We start from the raw sequence: 21,285 nt of genomic DNA, 5'->3' as shown, positions 1-21,285 counted from the left end.
ATCAAGCCAAAGCAACACAGTGTGACCACGACTTACTTATAACTGAGTTTTCTTTTCTCCTTGCATTTTAGTATCACTGAAGAGCCCTTGAGTTTCATTATGAAGTGGAAAGAGTCTCTTAGGGCTTTTTTGTGTCTGAGGTAATTCTAACCAACAGATAAAATGCTGTTTTATGCCATGCCTTTTCTTTTTTTAAGACTTGGGACTTTTAGCAGCCTGATCCAGAGAATAAATTTTTCACACACAAAAAATCCCATCCTTCCCATACTGTGGCAAACCAGATACACATTTCAGTTTCGTTTATTTATTCTCTCTAAAGTTTAAAAATCCATGGTTAGCCTCATGAAAACAATGTAAATCAGTATTAGTGCTTTCATTCTGATCAAAATAAGCTATATTTTAAGAAGGTTTCCAAATGCAGAAACTACCAAATAAACTGAAGATGTAAATAAAAAATAATTTAAAGGGGAAGTTTATACTAAGGAAAATTTTTTCAAGACAGAAATGTCTGAATAAATATGAAATTGAAATTGCAAGGTATTTGAGGTCCCATAGAAGCTGAGAGAGGAGGAAATAGACAAAATATACATCTTAGAAATTATGGTTTTCATAAAATTAACTATATTTTTAGAACAAGTTCTTCATTGAGAGAGTGGTTGGGCACTGGAAGAGGCTCCCCAGGGCAGTGGTCACAGCACCAAGCCTCACAGAGCTCAAGAAGCACCTGGACTATGCTCTTAGTCATAGGGTTTAGATGTAGGTTGTCCTGTGAGGAGCAGGGAGTTTGACTCAATCCTTGCGGTTCTCTTCCAGCTCACAATATTCTACGACTCTCTGATAGTACTTCACCTTTTTTGCAAACCCTGTTTTGTTTCAGAAAATGCCCTACAAGTGCATGATTAAGCTCTTAAAGGTGCATGTGTTCTGAAGGTGACAGAAATGATGGCACATGAAATGATGAGCTGTCTTTCCTTGCTAGCAACTTGAAAAATCAACGGAGAACAGGACAGCTTTGCAACTTTTTTACCAGCTGACAGGCATTAAAAAAGTTGCTGGGGTTAAATGTGGATAAGAACTAGAATGACCAGAAGATCACAACATATCCTTCTTCGGAGGGATCTAACACAGTCCTGGTTCCTTCTTGTTGATTCCTCTCCCTGGGCTGCAAAGGGGTCATGACTCTAAACCTTTGGATTTGGTTTATCCTGATTATCTCACTCAAACAAACGATCTGTGGGCGTTCAATAGGAGCTTTGTCCAGGTGAGAGATGTGGGATTAGGGCCTTAAATTCATGAAGAGTCTCCTGTGTGAAAGCTTGTTGGTTCTGTAAGGGCAGAATGTGCCCCGGGATTGCTTTTGGATGCTCCTCCCTAGCCCTGGTAGTGAGCAAACAGAATTGGTTAGCAGAGATTACAGGTGGTTAAAAGAGTGTGATAGTAGTATAACAGTATTGGATGGACTCTGAGTGGCACTGGCTAAAATGCTTTAAAAGGTTTTGACTCTTGGTTGGATGGAAGTTTGCCACGTCAAATATTGATTAAAAAAAGAAAAAAAGAGGGAAATGCTCTGCTCAGGACAGAGATTTGGCAACAATATGGCTGTGAAGAGAGGCATAATGCTCTTGAGAAACGTGGTTTCTGGTTCAGAGGAGCATTTTTCAACTTGACAAAATAAAAAATTCATTGTGATTCTTCTTGGCCAAGCAAAGACATTGATGTGTGCACGGGCAAATGGCACTGGCATCGTGGTGGCTGTCACGCTCCTCTCTGTACCACCCCATGTGAGAACACTCCCACAGACAGATTTCATTTCCCCAGCACTACACATCACCCATGACAATATTTCTTGGGCTATGAGTAAAGGTAGCATTTCCTGAAGATGATGCAACATGTCCACAAAACTCCAGGTTGCAGACAACTTCTGTGTCACTCATATCCCAGAAACAGTCACAAACAGTCCCAGAGGTTCCTTTGTAAAACATTTCAAGAAGCCCTTCACACTCATTCCATCCATTTAGCAGCCTTGCTGACACTTATTTGAAAGAGAAAAGAGAATTCCCCTGAACTTGGACACTTCATGGGAAGACAGATTCATTGATTTATGTGGGTTGGAAGGGACCTCCACAGGTCTCTGGTACTGCCCCTGCTTGAGGCAGGTTCAGAGCAGGTTGCTATTAATTACCAACAGAATAGAAAAGCTGTTCACCTCTCTGGTGCCTGCTGTACACTGGTATGTTATTTTACAGGAAAGGCACAAGCAATACAAAGACAGCAATGTCCAGACTTTTCAGTTAAAATCTATCAGTGTTTTTAACTGTACAAATCCAGTTCTAGAACATCAAAACATGTTGACATTAAATGCAATTGCACAAAAGTAAGAAATTTCCCTGTTGCTTCAGATCCTGTGCCAGCTGTGAACAAAGAAGGGTCAGTCATTTCTAGGTGGAGTATTCAGTCACTGCACTAACTACTACATCTATCAAGGAAAGGGAGCACTGCAGATTGTGCTAAAAATGTTATTGAAACAGGAAGAAGCAGATTGTTGCATCTTGTTTCAAGATGTTTCACATGTTTCACATGTCTACAACAGAAGTCACACCGGTTTTGAAACACATCAGTTTATGACTGCAGGGGAAAATACGGATTTTTAAAGTGTGAGCGATAAAAAATTGTGTAAATGAGACAATGTAGTCACTGAAATAAAAATCCAAGGTAAATCGAAATAAAAATCCAAGGTAAATCAAAATAAAATCAAGAGGTGTTTGAATACTACAGAGAAAATGTTACTGGAAGGTAAGAACCCGAAAGAGCAGGCATGGCCAATATAATTTCATATAATGAAATTACTTTGAACTACTAAAAGCATTCTAGATTTTTTGTTTGTTTTTTGAGGGTTTGTTTCTAATACCTTAATTTTTTGAGTAATTATTATTTGAAGCTCTTCTCTTCTGTGAGACTGTGGGACTGTTAAATCCTCCTCTTGGTGTATCCAAAGGCAGCCACTGGCCCAGAGGAACCAGCCAGGGACAAAGAATTTCCAGGGCAATGCACTGCCTTTTCTGCTGAGAAACAAAATGCTATTTTTCTTTCAAAATGCAGTGCCAGAAACCCCTAAAGGCTGTCCAAAGTATCACCTGTATTTCAGGCAGTTAATTTTCAGCTTGATCTGCAAGTGTCATCCCAGCTGCCAGACTCCACTGCCCTCGGGAAGCATCTCATGTGGTGCCTGGATGAATCCTTGCAGTGTTGGCAGAGAGAACCCCACTTGTCTTCCTCAACAATGCATTCCTTGCTGAAATCCAGTGAACTCCTGAAACAAAGAAGGCTTGTTTCACACTGGCAAGGCTCAGATCAAATGTTTACTCTCCATACTGGGTGTGCAGCTCTCGAACGAACGCTGCCCTGGCCCAAGAGCTTGAAAAGAAGCTGAAGCAACAGGTTTTGGCCACCCTTCTGCAACTGGGGCTACACAGGTGGCTTTCTGAGCCTGCAGCAAGGGATGGAGGGATCCAGCATTTTGGAAAGAAGGCCTGGCTTTGCCACAGAGAATCATTTAGGCTGGAAAAGCTCTCTAAGACCATTGAGTAAAACTGTTCCCCCAGCACTGCCGAGCCCACCACTAACCCACCCCCAAGTGCCACATCTACACAGCTTTTAAATCCCTCCGGGGATGGGGACTCCACCACTGCCCTGGGTAGTTTGTTCCAACTTGACCATGCCTTTCTGTGAAGAAATTTTCCCTAATATCCACTCTAAAACTCCCCTGGCAAAACAGGAAGAGGCTTCTTCCTCTTGTCCTGTTGCTTCTCGCTACTTGGGAGAAGAGACTGACCTCCACCTGGTTACAACCTCCTTTCAGGTGGTTGCATTAAGTCATGCTCCCTGACACCTCCTTTCATGGGAGAATGGAGTCCTCATATCAACATAACTCAATTTTCATCATGTCCCATGCAACAAAGCCCTGCTTGAAGCCAGGACTAGCAGTGGAAGATGGTGACAACTAATGCCAAATGCTTCAGAAACACCTCAGTATAGATCACTAGGAGGAAAGAGAGAACCCATCTCTTTGAAACTGTAGTTCCTGAAAACTGGGAAAAAAACCAACAAACCAACCACGAGAAAAGGTGGCAGTCATTCAGACTTTAGAACAGCAGCAGTACAATTAATTTCTACATTACACCCTGTGACTAATCCACTTATCTGAGAAAGAAGAAGAAAAAAATCTGCTTGGATGGGTACCCAGTGATTCAGGGCAAAAGAGGTGATCCAAGTGTTGTTCTAGGAAATGAAAACAAATCTCACTCCCACTGACGAGTTTCCTCAGCCAGGAGGGATGTCATTAAAATAGACTTTTTCTGTCATGGTCATTGAGTCTGAGAGAGAAAATCTGAGGTACACAAGTGCTATGAGAATTTTAATGTCTCCTCATTTTTTCCTGTTTAGATAAAAACTGCCAAACAGGTAAAAAATAAAGTAAAAACTCCATGAAAATAGAATGCTGAAATAGTTTGGGTTGGAAGGGATCTTAAAGATCATCTCCTTCCACCCCTGCCATTGGCAGGGACACCTCCCACTAGCCCAGGTTGCTCCAAGCCCTGTCCAACCTTGCCTTGGATAATTCCAGGGATGAGGCATCCACAGCTTCTCTGGACAACCTGTTCCAGGTTAATAAATAACACATAAAATAATAATTATAAATAAAACCTCACAAATAAATAATAAATAAATAGTAATGTAAATAAATACATGATACATTAACCACCAAAATAACAAAAAGCAAATAAGTAAGGAAAATATATCCTGCTTGTAAAAAAAGGCATTTAACAAGAAGTGTGAAAAAAAAAATTGTGCTTGGGTTTGGGGGTGCTGGAGAGCAAAGGATTGCAATTCTTTTTATGTGGAACTTGTCACAAATGAAAGGCAGTGGGGGGTCAGTCTCAGAAATACTGTTTCCTTAGAATTTATTAAGCACAGTAGAAAACTGAGCAGCACAGCTGCAGTGCTCTCTGCCTAATTTCCCTTTCAAGGTAGAGCCCAGAGCAACCCTCTTAAAATTGGATGGTGAGTTGGTGAGTCTGATGAAGTTAATAAAAAAAAAATTAAATTATGAGTCAAGTGAAGTGATCTCCAGAGTGCATTCCTTTAGTCATTTAACTGGAATTTGGCACAAGCTTTTAGACTCAGGCACTAAAGGACTCCTAAGCCTGAACTATGGGCAGAAGATTATGCTTAGCTGCTCAGTTCAGCTTGGTGTCAATGAATATCTGTGGGATTCTATGAGAAAGGATGGGGGGAAAGTAATGAAAGCAAGAAAAATCATGTTTCTTGTACCTACCCTGCAAACCCTAATTAGCTTTTTTAAATCTCAGCCTGCATGAGGATTTGTTATTAACAGCTGAAAGATGAATCTACTTGCTAGCTACCAGATGCAGAAACAAAACCATGTTTATTTATACCCAATTATAAATATTTTTCTAGTGGGTTCCTGGGAAGGAGGACTGCAGAGCTGAATTATCTGCTTCACAATCCAAAATTAGAATGGAAAGATAAACAGGGCAGCAAAGCACAGGAAATTCAGCAGACAAACAAGCAAACAAGGACTTTGTTTCTGAGCTTTGCTTCAAGCCCAGTGCTGGCCAAATAGGTGGTCTTGTAACACTGGGAACAACAAAACTTTGGGAACCCATAGACCCTGTGCAATTGTTTCCTAAAAAATATGTGTGTATTTGAAACCAAATTGGGATTCAAGCACAGCACTGTACCAGCTACTAGGAAGAAAATTAACTCTATCCCAGCCAAAACTGGGGGAGTGATGTAATCCAGTCATTAGGTTGACACTTGTAAGGGATTTTGTCATGATGCTGAAAATGTGTTTATTTGATGCTCAGATAGTTAGTTGAGTACATACTACTGGGTGAACAAGTACAGACTGCAAGTTTCAGTCATGACAGGCACACTAGGAAGAAATTAAGTAGTCTAACACCAAAATCATATGGTTATTCAAAGTAAAAAGCTGCCAAATGGTGGATGGTGTGTCTTCTCTGAGAGTGGAGGAGGTGACAACAATGAGCAGCACCCAGAAAACTCATTTAAAAACCACATGCTCCTGATTCTTGACATCCTTGTGCTCGCAGGCACCAGGCTTCACTCTGACATTGGCATAACACCGATCCCAGACAAAATAAACAAAAAACCAAAACAAAAGGCCAAATAAGCAAATTCAGTTTACATTTTGGCTTTAATTCTTTGTATTTTTAACCAGGACATGAAAGGCAAAAATCTCAGGTCTTGCTTTTCATGTTTTCATGCACCAGTGATAAATGTTTATGTGGGATTTGGGTGTTTGCATTTCCAGCATATTTCAGTCTGATTTGTGAATGCACACAAGACATTCTGAAAGGCTGGGTAGGTCCTGAGAAGCCAAACTCCTCACAACCACAAAGCATGCAACCATGTAGGGGAAAAAAAATTAAATAATTTCATGATCAGCAGACAAAAGTAATAAAAATTGAACAAAAACCCTTCTGGAAAGCAGATATGAAATGTCTTTTAACTTTTAAATTTTGGTGAGAGCTGAAATGTCTTCTGGCTGAGAATTGATCTCTTGGATGAGATTTCTGGTTTTACCTGGTTCAGGATGTGTGTCAGTGGGAAGGCTACCAACTGATTTGACAAGCCTTTATGTCAGACTGTGTGATTCAGCAAACATCTTTAACAAAACATCTTTTGAATTTGGATTTATTCAATCTAGAGAAGTGAAAACTTACTGGGAAAAATATCAATTTTCAACTAAAAAGTGCACCTAAAAAGAAAGTAGAGAAAATTCCTCCCCATGGCCAGCAGGGACAGGACAAGAACTCCTGGGCTTGGCCAGAGACGGTGAAAACTGAGGACAGACATTGTGGGAAGCCTTTTCTGTGGTGATGCTGATTTCAATATTGAGTCTCCTTAAGCATGAGAAGGGATTGCCTCAGCAAGCTGGAGAAATGTCTGTTGGGAATATCCATCATTTTGATGCTTTTGGTGCTCTGGTTGAGTAGAAGCCCCTGTGATGAAGGGAAATGGCACAATGACTTCTGTGCTCTGTTGCTTCTTAGCTTTGCAAATATCTCTACCATCAGTGAGGAATCAGAGAGAATTTTAAGGCCTTCCCTGTGTTGTTTGGATTTTTTTTCTTTTCCTTCTAAACTTTATTTAATTTTTTACCCACCCTTTACAGTTTAACCCCATTAAAATTCCTTGCTGTAGCTGTGCTGAACACTTACAGAAGACAGAGGTGCCTCACACCTCTTCAAAACATCGTGTAGAAGTGTTTCAAAACAAAGTTGATGGGCAGAATGTCAAACATTGGAAAGTCAAATATTCCATTTCTTGGAATTTTTAATCCAACAGACCACACTCTTCAACACATTTGTTTGAACTTTAAGCACAGAGACATTAATTTGAAAGACAAAATAGATTTATTTCTTTGTAAACATTCCTTCTTTTGATTATAAATTACACTGCTCACAGAACAGATTACTTTTAGCTTGGAAATCTCTGCATTAAATAAGCACAGTCCCATTATTGTTTCACCAAGAAATTTAGCATTAAAAGCAATGCTCAAAAGAATTAGAATATTGCATAGCCACAATTCCAGTTGCTGTGGTGAGATCAGTTTTTACGTTTCCTTTCCAGACATGACCCATTCTCCCCAAATTAAATCTTCCTCCCTTTTAACAAGCCTTGAAATATTTATGGTACCTCGTTCACATTTTCAGTCAAACTCACAAAATCTTTTGAGGCATCAGATAAATGGTTTTAGGTTGACAAGAGAAGAGAACTGAAGAGGAGAAAAATGATAAAATGGTTGTATCAAACGACTTGTGGCATGACTATTGAAATTATTTGCGATGATTATTTAAGAGATGTTAGGATTATAAAGCTATTCTAAAGCACTCTAGCAGGCTAGGATTCATCGTGGGTAAAGATACCATGGCTTCCCACAAATGGCACGTGTGTGACTGTCATCAGCAAAGCACTTTGGCGGCTGGTGATAGGTGATGTTTGCCCTGTGGTCATTTAGTGGGTGGTGCTGACCTTTGAACTGACATTATCCCATGTGAAAGCAGTTTCTTCAGCGCTGCCCTTGCAATGAAACCATCAAGAACAAAACCAGCAACTGCCAGGATGGCAACAGCACCAACAACCAGGGTGAGGGAGCTGTCAGCAGCAGTGGGGACCGCCTGGGGAGGAGGCACTGAAGAGCCCAGCCCTACAAGTGAAAGTCGGTGGAGTTTGATCTCAGTATATTAAAGATCAGGGCACAAAGAGCTCCTGCATTAAAGGGATGGCTCCCAGATTGAAATCAGAAGTGATCTCACAGATTCACTGCTTTCAACTATTTGGACAGGCTTTGTATTGGCAGGGATGACAACTTAACTAGGTCAACTTCATAAGCAGAAGACAACTGAGGGAATGAAGTATTTCTCAAGGAGGCTGGATGTTTGCTCCCAGCTGACCATCATGGAATCATGGGATCATTTAGGTTAGAAAAGACCTTTAAGATCACCAAGTCCAACCATTAAACTAGTACAGACATGTCCATCACTAAACCATGTCCCCAAGTGCCATCACACAAGCAGATTGGAACTAATTCAATTCAAGGTGTCGTAGCACTAAAATGGGTTATAAGCAATCTCTCCTTTTGAACAGTCAGAGCAGTTATACATTTTAAATATGCAGGTAAAAATAGTGGGTTTGCAAGGAGCTGATAGCTTCCTTTTTACGGAGAAGCTGGGCAAAAGCAGATTGCAGTGACAGGCATCAGAAATGCAGAGCTATGGCTTTTCCTGGAGCCCGAAGTCACCTTACAGCAAATGTGAGAGAAATTTATTTGGCTTTGGTAGTATTCCCACTCTGAGCAGCCCCTTCTCGGAGTCGAATTGGCCCGACGACCACGTCCACTTTTTCCTCGAGAGAACTCGTGTCCCTCTTGGACCTCCTGGTGCAGCCCTGGTAGCAGTGGGAGGAATAGTCCCCGAGCCTGCAGACCATCAGCTCACACTTCAGGTACACCGAGGGGTGGCGGCTGATGAACTCAAAGGCATTGAATTTGAACCGAGCAAAGTGGCTGGAAGGGGAGTAGAACGTGGCATAGGAAGAATCTCTGGGACAGCTAGAAAGGAACAAAAAAAAGGTAGTTAGCCTTCATGGATGCACAGGTGCACATTCCTGCAAAAATACAATAGATTAAAACTAAACTATATCATAGTCAGGTATTAAAAACAAAGGGATAAAAATGCAACTTTCACAGCAGATAGACTTTAAAAATATAGACTTATTTAGGTCCTATGAAAAAGCTAGAGCATTGAGAACTCTTCTTTTTTTTTCCCAAGAGGAGAACAATTAAAGAAGAAGGAACAGCAGACTCTTACTAATATCTGTGCTGTGCGAGGCATAAAAAAGTTAGTCTAATGCTTGACCTGGCTTTACTAAAACATTAAACTCCTAGGATTACAGATTCCTGCTGCCAGTTTTCACTGCCTCATTTACGTCGCTCCCACTACTTCGAATTTTGCTTATAGGACAAAGATGAAGTAATTGAAAAGAAATGTTAGTAAGGTCTAAATGCAATTTCTTATTTCCAGGCTCGTGCTGCTAAAATAAAAAAAAAAAAATCAAAGACCTCTTTTAACAGTCTGTTGTAACCTGACTCAGACTGGTTCTGTTCTTTTAAATAAATGCAGATTACAGGGGCGCTTCTCACAGCTTGAAGAGAGCTCTTACCCGTCCCTGACTATGTCATAGGCCAGAGTGTGAAAGTCACGAGGATCAGGCGATGCCACACACGTGTCCACAAACACCTTCAGATTTGGGTCTGAGCTGTGAAGACAAGCTTGAAGGTACAAATTCTGGTTCAAGTCGATGAAGTACGGGGAGCTGCGCACTTGCCGCGAGAACGCCGAGGAATCATAAAAGGTGATGTTCATGTCATATCTTCCAAACTGATACTCATTCACATCCACAGTGTCCTCAGCAGTGTACATGACTTGCATCCACGTCTTCTGCAGCATTTTGCAGCTGATATGCAAGTTGATGTTCTTTTTCCTCCTGATTATGTACCCAGAAGATGCAATTCTGATCGTGTTGGAATAGTTGATTGTGTCGTTGTTCTCCTGTTTAATGTGCAATTTAAAATGAGGAATTGCATTTTTGTCACATTCCATGTGAGTTCTAAGGTTTGGTAAGCTTAAATATGCACTTTAAAATTGTGGGTTCGTCTTACACACTTTAAATCAAGGAGCTTGATGTTGGTCTTTTCTGCTCACACATTGTAAATTGTATGTAATTAAGCAGAATTCAGTGGAGAAAAACTCTGTTAAATCCAAGGCAGAGCCAACTCATTGAACATCTGTACAAACCCCAGTTGTGTGGAACACAGGCATCCCAATCCTGTGCACTTACAGGACTGCATCTATTTTAAATCACAGAAAATTCACATAGCTCTCTCCCATGCTTTCCTCCCTAGAAGCTCCTTCTTATTAAGCACAGATATTCCCTAAGGCTTGGAAAGCTAGAACAGTTAGACCTCCAGGTCTCATTGGCCACAGTGGCCTTTCTGTGACTCTTCTCACAGCGGGTCCTGCAATTCAGAGCCCACCCTGGTGAACGTACCTCTCGTGTCGTCCCGCAGCCGTCGTAGGGAATGTTGAACACAACCTCCTGTGGGGTGATGGTTGGTCTGCAGTGATTGTCGTTCAGGGTGACCATCTGGGCTGAGTAGCCTTGAGACTGGAGGTAGTCCCTGCTCACCACTGCGTGCATGTAGTCTGGCAGGCACAGAAGGGCTGGCAGAAGAAGGAGGTACAATATATTAGTGACTTCAGGAATTTGTTAATGATTAAAGGTTGCAATTGAGCTAAGTGTTGTTTTCCTAATTTAGAAGTCAGGCAGTTCACACCCCAACCCATCGTGTTTCATGCACATCATTCAATTTCCACAAGTATCTTTAAATTTACACAAATACTTATTTTGCAAACAAAAGCAACAAATAAGCTTGTCTGTTGAGAAACACCAGCTGAGGACTTACTGGTGTTGTGATCTGCTGGGATGGAGGAGTAGTGAGCCTGAAAGCCTCTGAAGGAGTATCTGGAATCACTGTGAAAGCGAACGGTCATCATGTTCGAAGAGGACACGTATGTGGGGAAGGAACCAGAGCAAAGTCTCCCAAGAAGTGGGGAAGAGTGTCGAGGCCCGTCATAGACTTCAATGTAGTCATGCTGGCACGTGCTGCTTTGCATCCTGGTGAGGAAACGTGAGCACCTTGTTAAATCCGTTCCAGAGACTCTGATTTTACTGCCTAACATGGGACAAAATCCTTCAGGAGAGGTTTCATTTGGTTTGTATGTAGCTGTAGCAGAAAATTGTGAGCAAAAAATACCACAGTAATCTAGATTTTGGTCTGGTCTTCCAGCAGCCAGATCTTACTGAAAGTATCTTTAAAATTGGTAAGGTTGCCTGTCTTAGATGAGTTTTCAAACCTCTCAAGTAAGTTCTGACTTTGTTATTTGTGCAGGGAATCAGTGTTTTACTTACTCAATATCTCTAAATGTGAGTGTAACACGGAAATTGCTCTCGACTTGTATTTGCCACTCGCAGTCAGCGTTGTTTGGATAACTCCCAGGGTAGTGGGGACTCTGCAGCACCCCAGAGGAATCTGAGATTGAGCCGCCACAAAAAGAAGGTGCTGCAGAAAGAAATGGAAGAGAATTTACTTACAGTAACCTCTGCAAAAGTGCACTTGAGCTGTACATCTCACCTGTAGCTGTGGAAAAGCAGGTCCCCTGCTGACTGTGGGTGATATTCTGTGTGAGCCAAATCAAAACAAATATTTGCTTTTTGCTTTAGCTTTACTTTCGTGTTGGATTTGGAATTCCCTGTCACATCTGTGGTGTCAGACTACCCTCTTCAGGATGGGTTGGAAACACCTTGATGCTTTCTGCTCTAGTCTGTTCTCCTTTTCGCAGCCAGGGTCTGATTCTGGGAGGTGTCATGGCAGTCTAAATGGAAGTGTCTTTCTCAACAAACACCCTCTCCTCAGTTACTCTGCTGCTTCTCTTTATTCCCCTAAGGACTTTGGAGGGTAAATAAGTTGCAAGTGTTCTAGGAAACTCCATGATTTTATGGTCTTAGACTGAAATAAGCACTCCAGGCTGCTGGAGAAAGTCTTAAATATAACTCATTTCTCCTATAAACATAGCTGCAAAAAGCTTTTGTGTTCCATGTTTAGCATGAATTACATAATTCTTGTTAAACCTAAAAGCTCTTCTGTAGGGAGGTGAATACAAGCTTTGAACTTAAATGCTACAAGATGAGACATGTAGAGGTGACAACCCATTTTATAGTCCTGCACAGAGACACACCAGTACAATACATGCCTCCCTGCCTCAGAATTTGGGGATTCACAGGTTATTCTAAGCTTGGGAGCATCAGCTGTACCCAGACACTGACTCTTCCTCTGATCAGACTGGACAGGCTCTAGCAAAATTCACTTTCATATTATTTTCAACTGTGAATGGTCAAGCTCTAAATCTAAAATCTGCTTTCTAAGGCAAAAATATAAAAGTGCCTTAGATTGCACATTGCCACACTTGAACACCATTCTCCTAATGCTTATGAATGCAGTTAGAAATTGGAGATTTAGATAATATTTCCCAGGCCTCGACCCAGCTGAATTGACCAGCAAGGAAATGGCTTGACACATCCAATCAGCATGGTTGCAAAACAAGCATCATTGCAAGGCAAGGGGACATCACAGCCTGTCTAGAAATCACCACACAAAATTAAAGTGATGCTGTCAGAGAGGTAAAAGACAAAAGAAAATATGTTAGAGGGAGATAGCCCACAAATTAGAAAGGTGAGAAGAGACACAGAAGAGCATTACCTGATGGAGGTGGTGTGGTGGCCGCAGGAGCTGTGGGTGTGAAGGAAGAAGAGACACAAGTGAAATGTGTTGTTCATGAGAAAGGTTCTGGGGCACACGGGGCATCAGGATGGGGATCGCAGGGAGGAGGGGATGGGGACACTGGGGCTAGGCTATAAGCTCCACAGGAGACTCAGCTGCCTTCACTGCCCACCCACCTGCACAGATGACACTGGCATCCTCCACGTGCCCACAGTTGTGCACTCCCCAGCCTCTGTGCCTGCACATCCGCAGGGAGGGCTCATCCCCACGGCACTGCACGTCGTCCAGGAAGATGCGGCCGGAGCCCGGGCCAAAGTGGGCAGTGCGTGGGGCAGCCAGGGCCTCCCCACAGCCCAGCTGCCGACACACCACCTGGGCATCCCGCAGGTCCCACTGGTCATCACACACCGTGCCCCACGTGCTGCCGTCGTACAGCTCCACGCGGCCCTCGCAGCCGTTCCTGCCGCCCCGCAGGCGCAGCCTGGCACCTGGCACGGACACAAGGCACCACGTCACAGCCCCACCAGCCCTGCACCCTCCTGTCCCCACATATGCTCTTACAGCAGGGAGCCTGCAGGTTCCCTGCAAGGCCAGGGATGGGTGTGATGGGCAGAAATTCCCTGTGGAATATGTTGTCTTTGCAGTGAGATGGACGTAGAGGTACAATTAAGTATTTGGTGTCAATGAAAAAGGCTCCAAGCAGATCCAGCACATTTCAGGCACCCCAAAATAGCCCATCTGCAAGCAGTCCCTGTCTGTGACTCCTCTTATGTCCTGTGGTGGTTTTTCATTCAGCTGAAATGACCATGGCACTTTTGCCATCTGCATCCTGGGCAGGAGCCCCGAGCCCCCGGTGGCCTATCCTGAACTGCAAAACACTTGATGTAACAGCTTGCTTTTTTCCTGTCGTATTGCAAAGCCCTGAACGTGTGTGGGAAATTGCTCTGCTATAGTGCCCATGCATGAACTGGAGGGGTAAAGCAAAATGATTCCCACAGTGCATTGCCCTTGGTTGCAGTGAGAAGGAATCCCTCTTTGAATAGTTTCCCTCACCATCAATGGCTACAGAGTTCCTGGACTCAAGCCCCAGTGTCCCCTTAGTGTTTTCCCAACTCTTCTCCATGCTCTGCTTGCCTCATCCCTGTGGTCTGGGGTGCCAGGAATGGCCTAACTGGAGTGGCCCAAGTCAGGGAGACTGCCTGCAATGCAATCAGGTCTGGAAGGAAGATCTCAGGGGCACTAAGGAGACCAATGAGTGGTCATGGGCAGGGTTACCTGGTGTGCTCTCCTCTGCTCTGGCAGACATTGTAACTGTGGTGGTCACCTCTGCTGGGGTGGACACATCTGGTATGACCGTGGATGGCTCTGTGGTGCTCATGTCCAGTGAGGTGGACGTCTCTGTTAGGGAGGTCATTAGTGCAATGGCAATGGACATGGCAAAGGACAAGACAGGCAGAGCTGGAGGACTAATGAGATGAGGGAGTGTGGAGCTCTGTCCTGCCCTTCTCCCATCCAGACATCAGCATGACATGTCCCCAGTCCAGTCCCATCCTCTCCAAAGATCAATCCCACATTCCTGCTCTTTGTCATCTCACCAGCAAGTGTGGAGAGCCTGCTGTGCCCTGTCTGTGGGCAACAACAGGGCTTTTGTATGACATGGGCTTCAGCCTCATGCAGCAGAAGACCCCAACCTCTCCTCACTGCCCTGGCTCTCCCAAGGGAGGTCAGCAAAACTGCTCCCAGAGGAAAAATTAGGAACCCACTCAGAACGATGTGCAAAAAATCCCGTGGTCTCTGCCACCCACCCACCTGCACAGATGACACTGGCATCCTCCACGTGCCCACAGTTGTGCACTCCCCAGCCGTTGTGCCTGCACATCCGCAGGGAGGGCTCGTCCCCACGGCACTGCACGTCGTCCAGGAAGATGCGGCCGGAGCCCGGGCCAAAGTGGGCAGTTTGCAGGGCAGCCAGGGCCTCCCCACAGCCCAGCTGCCGACACACCACCTGGGCATCCCGCAGGTCCCACTGGTCATCACACACCGTGCCCCACGTGCTGCCGTCGTACAGCTCCACGCGGCCCTCGCAGCCGTTCCTGCCGCCCTGCAGACGCAGCCTGGCACCTGACAGGGACACATGCCATGGGTCAGGGTCACTCCAGCCCGGCATCCACAGTCCCCACCTCCCCAGCTGTCTTGGACATTGTGCTCCAGTAACCCTGAACTGGGGTGGCACAGGCTCAAGGGGACAAGGGTTGAGCAGAGATGCAGCAAAGACCCCAGGTTGCACATATGGTAGAATTGTCCTGTCCAGGGACCTGCTGCTGGGGGCCAGAGGGAGCTGCCTGAGGGCAGAGGTCATCAAGACATTGGGTCATTTGCAGAAAAGCCCTTTGAAACCCTTGAGATTGACCAATTCCCTGAGGAGGACAACTCATGCACCCTGCAGATGTCAGGGGCAGAAAGGACCAGCAGTCGTCCATTGAGCAGGATCAGCCAAGGAGGAAGCCCCTATTCCCCTCCTATGCCAGACTGGAACCCACTGCAAAGCTGAACCTAAACTGGCTGAGCAGGAATTACCTGTTGTGTGTGGCCATTGAGCAGGAGGGGTTTGACGGGTGGCTGCAAGAAAGGAGAGGCAATGAATGAAAGGGCAGAGAATGCAGCTGGTTTGTGGTAGTGGATTGACATGGGTATGGACACGGTTGTGGGTATGGTCACGGTCGTGAACATAAGAAGCCAAGCTGGAGAACTAAAGGAGGAATAGAGAGTGGGTCTTATCTTTCTCCCATCCAGACACCAGCCTGATATTTCTCCAGTTTTACCCCATTCTCCCAAAAAACAATCCCACCATCCTACTCTTTGCCCCCTCACTGACCATCTACAACAGAAAGTGTGCAGAGCCTGCTATGCCCTGGTTGTGGGCAACAAGGCTTTTGCATGATATGGGTTACCAGCCCCAGGCAGAGAAGATCCCAAACTCTCCTCACTGCCTGGCTCTCCCAAGGGAGGTCAGCATGGCTGTTCCCAGCAGACACATCCAGAACCCACTCAGAATGATTGCAAAAAATCCCGTGGTCTCTGCCGCCCACCCACCTGCACAGATGACACTGGCATCCTCCACGTGCCCACAGTTGTGCACTCCCCAGCCTCTGTGCCTGCACATCCGCAGGGAGGGCTCGTCCCCACGGCACTGCACGTCGTCCAGGAAGATGCGGCCGGAGCCCGGGCCAAAGTGGGCAGTGCGTGGGGCACCCAGGGCCTCCCCACAGCCCAGCTGCCGACACACCACCTGGGCATCCCGCAGGTCCCACTGGTCATCACACACCGTGCCCCACGTGCTGCCGTCGTACAGCTCCACGCGGCCCTCGCAGCCGTTCCTGCCGCCCCGCAGGCGCAGCCTGGCACCTGGCACGGACACAAGGCACCACGTCACAGCCCCACCAGCCCAGCACCCTCCTGTCCCCACATATGCTCTTACAGCAGGGAGCCTGCAGGTTCCCTGCAAGGCCAGGGATGGGTGTGATGGGCAGAAATTCCCTGTGGAATATGTTGTCTTTGCAGTGAGATGGAGGTAAAAGTACAATTCAGCATTTGGTGTCAATGAAAAAGGTTCCAAGCAGATCCAGCACATTTCAGGCACCCCAAAATAGCCCATCTGCAAGCAGTCCCTGTCCTGTGATTCCTCTTATGTCCTGTGGTGGTTTTTGATTCAACTGAAATGACCATGGCACCTTTGCCATCTGCACCCTGGGCAGGAGCCCTGAGCCCCCAGTGACCTATCTTGAATTGCAAAACACTTGATGTAACAGCTTGCTTTTTTCCTGTCGTATTGCAAAGCCCTGAATGTGTGTGGGAAATTGCTGTGGTAGTCCCCATGCATGAACTGGAGGGGCAAAGCAAAATGATTCCCCCAGTGCATTGCCCTTGGTTGCAGTGAGAAGGAATCCCTCTTTGAATAGTTTCCCTCACCATCAATGGCTACAGAGTTCCTGGACTCAAGCCCCAGTGTCCCCCTAGTGTTTTCCCAACTCTTCTCCATGCTCTGCTTGCCTCATCCCTGTGGTCTGGGGTGCCAGGAATGGCCTAACTGGAGTGGCCCAAGTCAGGGAGACTGCCTGCAATGCAATCAGGTCTGGAAGGAAGATCTCAGGGGCACTAAGGAGACCAATGAGTGGTCATGGGCAGGGTTACCTGGTGTGCTCTCCTCTGCTCTGGCAGACATTGTAACTGTGGTGGTCACCTCTGCTGGGGTGGACACATCTGGTATGACCGTGGATGGCTCTGTGGTGCTCATGTCCAGTGGGGTGGACGTCTCTGTTAGGGAGGTCATTAGTGCAGTGGCAATGGACATGGCAAAGGACAAGACAGGCAGAGCTGGAGGACTAATGAGATGAGGGAGTGTGGAGCTCTGTCCTGCCCTTCTCCCATCCAGACATCAGCATGACATGTCCCCAGTCCAGCCCCATCCTCTCCAAAAAACAATCCCACAATCCAGCTCTTTGTCACCTCACCAGCAAGTGTGGAGAGCCTACTGTGCCCTGGCTGTGGGCAACAACAGGGCACTTGTATGACATGGGCTTCAGCCCCAGGTAGCAGAAGACCCCAACCTCTCCTCCCTGCTCTGGCTCTCCCAAGGGAGGTCAGCATGGCTGCTCCCAGAGGAAAAATTAGGAACCCACTCAGAACGATGTGCAAAAAATCCCGTGGTCTCTGCCACCCACCCACCTGCACAGATGACACTGGCATCCTCCACGTGCCCACAGTTGTGCACTCCCCAGCCGTTGTGCCTGCACATCCGCAGGGAGGGCTCGTCCCCACGGCACTGCACGTCGTCCAGGAAGATGCGGCCGGAGCCCGGGCCAAAGTGGGCAGTTTGCAGGGCAGCCAGGGCCTCCCCACAGCCCAGCTGCCGACACACCACCTGGGCATCCCGCAGGTCCCACTGGTCATCACACACCGTGCCCCACGTGCTGCCGTCGTACAGCTCCACGCGGCCCTCGCAGCCGTTCCTGCCGCCCCGCAGGCGCAGCCTGGCACCTGACAGGGACACAAGGCACCACGTCACAGCCCCACCAGCCCAGCACCCTCCTGTCCCCACATATGCTCTTACAGCAGGGAGCCTGCAGGTTCCCTGCAAGACCAGGGATGGGTGTGATGGGCAGAAATTCCCTGTGGAATATGTTGTCTTTGCAGTGAGATGGAGGTAAAAGTACAATTCAGCATTTGGTGTCAATGAAAAAGGTTCCAAGCAGATCCAGCACATTTCAGGCACCCCAAAATAGCCCATCTGCAAGCAGTCCCTGTCCTGTGATTCCTCTTATGTCCTGTGGTGGTTTTTGATTCAACTGAAATGACCATGGCACCTTTGCCATCTGCACCCTGGGCAGGAGCCCTGAGCCCCCAGTGACCTATCTTGAATTGCAAAACACTTGATGTAACAGCTTGCTTTTTTCCTGTCGTATTGCAAAGCCCTGAATGTGTGTGGGAAATTGCTGTGGTAGTCCCCATGCATGAACTGGAGGGGCAAAGCAAAATGATTCCCCCAGTGCATTGCCCTTGGTTGCAGTGAGAAGGAATCCCTCTTTGAATAGTTTCCCTCACCGTCAATGGCTACAGAGTTCCTGGACTCAAGCCCCAGTGTCCCCCTAGTGTTTTCCCAACTCTTCTCCATGCTCTGCTTGCCTCATCCCTGTGGTCTGGGGTGCCAGGAATGGCCTAACTGGAGTGGCCCAAATCAGGGAGACTGCCTGCAATGTAATCAGGTCTGGAAGGAAGATCTCAGGGGCACTAAGGAGACCAATGAGTGGTCATGGGCAGGATTACCTGGTGTGCTCTCCTCTGCTCTGGCAGGCATTGTCACTGTGGTGGTCACCTCTGCTGGGGTGGACACATCTGCTCTGGCTGTGGATGGCTCTGTGGTGCTCATGTCCAGTGAGGTGGACGTCTCTGTTAGGGAGGTCATTAGTGCAGTGGCAATGGACATGGCAAAGGACAAGACAGGCAGAGCTGGAGGACTAATGAGATGAGGGAGTGTGGAGCTCTGTCCTGCCCTTCTCCCATTCAGACATCAGCATGACTTGTCCCCAGTCCAGTCCCATCCTCTCCAAAAATCAATCCCACATTCCTGCTCTTTGTCACCTCACCAGCAAGTGTGGAGAGCCTACTGTGCCCTGGCTGTGGGCAACAACAGGGCACTTGTATGACATGGGCTTCAGCCCCAGGCAGCAGAAGATCCCAACCTCTCCTCCCTGCTCTGGCTCTCCCAAGGGAGGTCAGCACGGCTGCTCCCAGAGGAAAAATTAGGAACCCACTCAGAACGATGTGCAAAAAATCCCGTGGTCTCTGCCGCCCACCCACCTGCACAGATGACACTGGCATCCTCCACGTGCCCACAGTTGTGCACTCCCCAGCCGTTGTGCCTGCACATCCGCAGGGAGGGCTCGTCCCCACGGCACTGCACGTCGTCCAGGAAGATGCGACCGGAGCCCGGGCCAAAGTGGGCAGTTTGCAGGGCAGCCAGGGCCTCCCCACAGCCCAGCTGCCGACACACCACCTGGGCATCCCGCAGGTCCCACTGGTCATCACACACCGTGCCCCACGTGCTGCCGTCGTACAGCTCCACGCGGCCCTCGCAGCCGTTCCTGCCGCCCCACAGACGCAGCCTGGCACCTGACAGGGACACATGCCATGGGTCAGGGTCACTCCAGCCCGGCATCCACAGCCCCCACCTCCCCAGCTGTCTTGGACATTGTGCCCCAGTAACCATGACCTGAGGAGGTTCAGTCCCAACGGGACGAGGAGAGGACAGGGATCCATTCAGTGTGGTCTATATTCTAAGGCAGAAAATTTATGCCCCCTGGAGATGTCAGGGTCAGAGGGAACCAGTGGTCATGCACTGAGCAGAATCAGACCAGCAGATCCTCTCTGTTCTCTTTTCTTTCCAGGCTGGGTTGGCGTAAAACTGGTTGTAAGCTGGGTGAGCAGCAATTACCTGTTGTGTGTGGCCATTGAGCAGGAGGGGGTGGACGAGTGCCTGCAAGAAAGAAAAGGCAGTGAATGAAAAGACAGAGAATGCAGCTGGCTTGTGGTAGTGCATGGAATGGATATGGACATGGCCATGGACATGAAAAGCCAAGCTGGAGGACTAAAGGGGGAAAAAGAATGGATCCTATCTTTCCCCCATCCAGACACCAGTCGGACATGTTTCCAGTCTTGCCCCATCCTCCCAAAAAACAATCCCACCATCCTGCTCTTTGGCCCCTCACTGACCAACTACACTAGGAAGCGTGCAGAACCTGCTGTACCCTGGCTGTGGGCAACAACAGGGCTTTTGTATGACATGTGTTACCAGCCCCAGGCAGCAGAAGATCCCAACCTCTCCTTTCTGCCCTGGTTCTCCCAAGGGAGGTCAGCACAGCTGTTCCCAGCAGACACATCCAGAACCCACTCAGAATGATTACAAAAAATCCCGTGGTCTCTGCCACCCACCCACCTGCACAGATGACACTGGCATCCTCCACGTGCCCACAGTTGTGCACTCCCCATCCTCTGTGCCTGCACATCCGCAGGGAGGGCTCATCCCCACGGCACTGCACGTCGTCCAGGAAGATGCGGCCGGAGCCCGGGCCAAAGTGGGCAGTGCGTGGGGCACCCAGGGCCTCCCCACAGCCCAGCTGCCGACACACCACCTGGGCATCCCGCAGGTCCCACTGGTCATCACACACCGTGCCCCACGTGCTGCCGTCGTACAGCTCCACGCGGCCCTCGCAGCCGTTCCTGCCGCCCCGCAGACGCAGCCTGGCACCTGACAGGGACACAAGGCACCACGTCACAGCCCCACCAGCCCAGCACCCTCCTGTCCCCACATATGCTCTTACAGCAGGGAGCCTGCAGGTTCCCTGCAAGACCAGGGATGGGTGTGATGGGCAGAAATTCCCTGTGGAATATGTTGTCTTTGCAGTGAGATGGAGGTAAAAGTACAATTCAGCATTTGGTGTCAATGAAAAAGGTTCCAAGCAGATCCAGCACATTTCAGGCACCCCAAAATAGCCCATCTGCAAGCAGTCCCTGTCCTGTGATTCCTCTTATGTCCTGTGGTGGTTTTTGATTCAGCTGAAATGACCATGGCACCTTTGCCATCTGCACCCTGGGCAGGAGCCCTGAGCCCCCAGTGACCTATCTTGAATTGCAAAACACTTGATGTAACAGCTTGCTTTTTTCCTGTCGTATTGCAAAGCCCTGAATGTGTGTGGGAAATTGCTGTGGTAGTCCCCATGCATGAACTGGAGGGGCAAAGCAAAATGATTCCCCCAGTGCATTGCCCTTGGTTGCAGTGAGAA

General features: G+C 47.4%; 1 protein-coding gene across 1 annotated transcript in view; it reads right to left on the bottom strand.

Moving 5' to 3' along the window:
• Nucleotides 1-8,408: 8,408 nt before the first annotated feature.
• Nucleotides 8,409-21,285, bottom strand: part of LOC127476653 (deleted in malignant brain tumors 1 protein-like) — a 37,862-nt gene continuing 24,985 nt past the window's right edge. The window contains exons 30-43 of the mRNA XM_051799776.1: nt 20,439-20,750; nt 19,938-19,979; nt 19,304-19,615; nt 18,770-18,892; nt 17,633-17,983; nt 16,040-16,351; nt 15,524-15,565; nt 14,756-15,067; nt 14,222-14,344; nt 11,578-11,728; nt 11,072-11,283; nt 10,657-10,829; nt 9,769-10,157; nt 8,409-9,157 (exon numbers count right to left, since the gene is read on the bottom strand). Of these exons, the coding sequence (XP_051655736.1) occupies nt 8,872-9,157; nt 9,769-10,157; nt 10,657-10,829; nt 11,072-11,283; nt 11,578-11,728; nt 14,222-14,344; nt 14,756-15,067; nt 15,524-15,565; nt 16,040-16,351; nt 17,633-17,983; nt 18,770-18,892; nt 19,304-19,615; nt 19,938-19,979; nt 20,439-20,750 (3,140 nt within the window). The 3' untranslated portion in view covers nt 8,409-8,871. The remainder of the gene's footprint in view (nt 9,158-9,768; nt 10,158-10,656; nt 10,830-11,071; nt 11,284-11,577; nt 11,729-14,221; nt 14,345-14,755; nt 15,068-15,523; nt 15,566-16,039; nt 16,352-17,632; nt 17,984-18,769; nt 18,893-19,303; nt 19,616-19,937; nt 19,980-20,438; nt 20,751-21,285) is intronic.

This window comes from Manacus candei, unplaced genomic scaffold (genome assembly GCF_025592945.1).
Source record: "Manacus candei isolate 608988 ecotype Guabito, Panama unplaced genomic scaffold, ASM2559294v1 h1tg000050l, whole genome shotgun sequence".
Classification (NCBI taxonomy): Eukaryota; Metazoa; Chordata; class Aves; order Passeriformes; family Pipridae; genus Manacus; species Manacus candei.
The sequence above is the reverse complement of the archived record's forward strand: the minus strand, read 5'-3'. Positions and strand labels throughout refer to the sequence as shown.